This window comes from Daldinia vernicosa (assembly GCF_022497035.1).
Source record: "Daldinia vernicosa strain CBS 139.73 unplaced genomic scaffold F5Y00scaffold_44, whole genome shotgun sequence".
Taxonomy (NCBI): Eukaryota; Fungi; Ascomycota; class Sordariomycetes; order Xylariales; family Hypoxylaceae; genus Daldinia; species Daldinia vernicosa.
The window spans coordinates 300,221-302,984 of record NW_025953960.1 but is presented as its reverse complement, the minus strand read 5'-3'; the positions used below and the strand labels follow the sequence as shown (position 1 = coordinate 302,984).

The following is a 2,764-nucleotide window of genomic DNA, read 5'->3' as shown; positions in this document are numbered from 1 at the left end:
TAAAATATTTAAATATATTTAAAATTATTTAAAAATTATATATATTTATATTTATATTTATTAATTTAAATATATATTATTTATTATCGTTATAACGAAAATAAATCATTTATAATCTTATTTTATTAATAAATTAAAAAAAGAAATTTTAACAATTTATTTTATATTTATTTATAAATTTTTAAAATAATGATTTTTATTTATTTTATTTTTATTTTATAAAATATTTAAAAATCTTATATAATTATTTTATTATATAAAATATATATTATTATAATTCCTTTTTATTAAATAATATAAAGAATTTACATTTATAATAAATACTATTAAAATTACGTAATTATATATATTTATTTATAAATTTTTAAAATTTAAAATATAACGCATATTTATTACGTTATTATTAAATAGATAAAAATCGAAAAAATATGATTTCAACTTTATAATTATAATACACCTTTAAACATTTACATATAAAAAAAAAATCCAATTTAAGCTTAAAATGCGGTTATGATAATTAGTTAAAATAAGTAAGTTTTGGTGGGAACAAGGTGGCCCAATGTAGGTCTGGTCGACAAGTGGGTGGCGCATGGTAACAACAATAATAGCATTAACTAATAAGGTCGTATACGCATGTGTCTAATATTATAAGAGTGTAGGTAGAGACGGCCTATGGCTTATTATACGACGAATACTTTCGAGATTACCTTAACTATCTCTATACCTGTAGCGGTAAAGGCTGTTAGGAACCTGGAAGGCACCTACAGACGTGAGAGCGCGAATGTTAAAGGAAGATGATATAACCTGAGATAACTATTGGCCTGCAATCTCTCTTACCAAGCCTGACTTAACCCAACCCCTTGCGAAGTTTCTTCCTAAACTTAACATAACTACAAACCACCATATCCTCCCGATCCATCCATCGTACCACATAACCTCTTTTATGCCCCTTTTTCTCCTTGCGTTTCTCACAGCTCTCGATACTGCACCTTCAACCACAACAGCGACACCGTTCAATGCAAAAAACTTGGCTTCACCTGCCGCGCTATGCCAATCGCCACCTAAAACTCCTCTTACAGAGAAGGAGTGGACAAAGGCGCTGGAAAGAAACCCGCCTAAGACCTTACCTACATCAGCAGGATCCTTATCACGCTTCCCCATTAGTTTTCTCTCAAGCCACTCCCCAGGCCAGACGCCATATACAAGAAACAAGCGCGCAAATAGCCGATGCCATCCGTAAGACCAGAACTTGCGTACCGACGTAATATCCCAAATCCTGGTACTATAAAGCGGTGGGAAGAAAGCGAGGGGGCTAGGTGCAAGCGGGCTAAGCATTATTGCGAAAAGCGAATGGCCTATTGAGAATGCTGCCATGAGAAACGCCCCTAAAGCAACCACGAGTAGATACTGTACTGGCAGCGGTAGCGCTTCGTCGAAAAGCTCGCGAGATTGTCTTTCGTCGCTATCTGACGATGCCACGTCTATAGACGTAGTAAGATACCGTAAATATATAGCCCTGATGATAAACCAACTCGCTAATAAGACTGGTGTGGCGTGCACGAGGATGCTGTGGACACGGTTGCCGACCGTAGGCAGCCAGGTCTTGCGCGTGTGCCGCACATCGGCCGTCGTCCATGCGAAGCCGACTCCACGCATGCTTAGCTCGAGCTCGAGGGCCCAGGAGGCGCGGTCGCGGAGAGTCTGCGGCCAGCCACTCTCAGTTCTCGCAGTTTCGAGAACAGGTTGTGGATCCGGTCCCTGTAGCGTACGCTGCACGGCGTGATAGGAGTCGCCGGCCGCGTTAGGGATGGAATTCGACATCCTACGGGCTGCATGGCTGATACCGTTAGGAAAGCTTGAACGCCTCCCTCCGCTGGCTTGCGTAGAGCTGCGGTTTGGGACAACCTCGACTTGAGTCGATTTGCTGACCAGAATTTCGTCGCTAGCTATGGCTCTCTCCTTGTGCGAGTATGGCTCTTTGACTCCTCCGTCGGACCATGCTTTCGCTATGGTAGTCTCCACGGGCGCAGATGTTTCGGCTCTCGGCCTATATTCGTACTTGACTCGTCGGGGAATATGTTTCAGGAAATAGGGGCTTATAAAAAAGGCGTCTATCACTCTACACCCGCCATAAAGGCCGACGAGGCCAAGCTGATAAGTGAGTCCGATGCTCTGAGGGACATGGTATGCAAGTGGTAAACGGAAGAAGAGGACCCCGGAAATCAAAGCAAGTATATTGCGAAGTACTTTGATATACACGGAATCGATAACTGGAGGAGGTGGTGGGGCAAGGAGGAGAAGAGCGAGATAGTAAGTCAGCGGCGGCATTACCGCTGCGCTGAACGTGAGAGGCTGGCTTCCTGGTATGGGATGTAGATCTGGCCGAGGCGTGGGATCAAAGACCAGAGCGTGAAGCTGGGCGATAAATCTAGAAGCAGATAATATCATTTTATAGATATATGTAACTATAATAGAAATATACCTAGAAGTATATTGAAAATATGAATACCTAGTATTCAAATTACCTAGCAACTTGACACTTCCAATACGATGAGCTTTTTAATTTGGAGATGAGATGATGTTGAATGTCCGATCGGGAGAATTATACCCGGATGTTGTAATGACGTGGGGAATTAGTTGGAATGACTATTCGATTAGCGTTAAGTTTATATAGAACTTTCGACGCGAATCTTTAACTAGTGTAAAGATGATTTTCTGCTTATGAGAGGGTTAAGCTTGTTAGTGTTAATTGGGGCTTAAAGCG

At 40.8% G+C, this 2,764-nt stretch overlaps 1 protein-coding gene across 1 annotated transcript; it reads right to left on the bottom strand.

Annotated features, from left to right (window-relative positions):
• Positions 1 to 745: 745 nt before the first annotated feature.
• Positions 746 to 2,350, bottom strand: F5Y00DRAFT_244125 (uncharacterized protein). Its single transcript, XM_048008779.1, has one exon. It carries the CDS (start codon positions 2,326 to 2,328, stop codon positions 814 to 816), a length of 1,515 nt encoding a protein of 504 aa, XP_047862386.1. The 5' UTR covers positions 2,329 to 2,350; the 3' UTR covers positions 746 to 813.
• Between the last annotated feature and the right edge of the window lie 414 nt (positions 2,351 to 2,764).

Coding starts and splice junctions, on each gene's coding strand:
- F5Y00DRAFT_244125 (XM_048008779.1), bottom strand. CDS start 2,328: ATGCCGCCGCTGACTTACTATCTCGCTCTTCTCCTCCTTGCCCCACCA.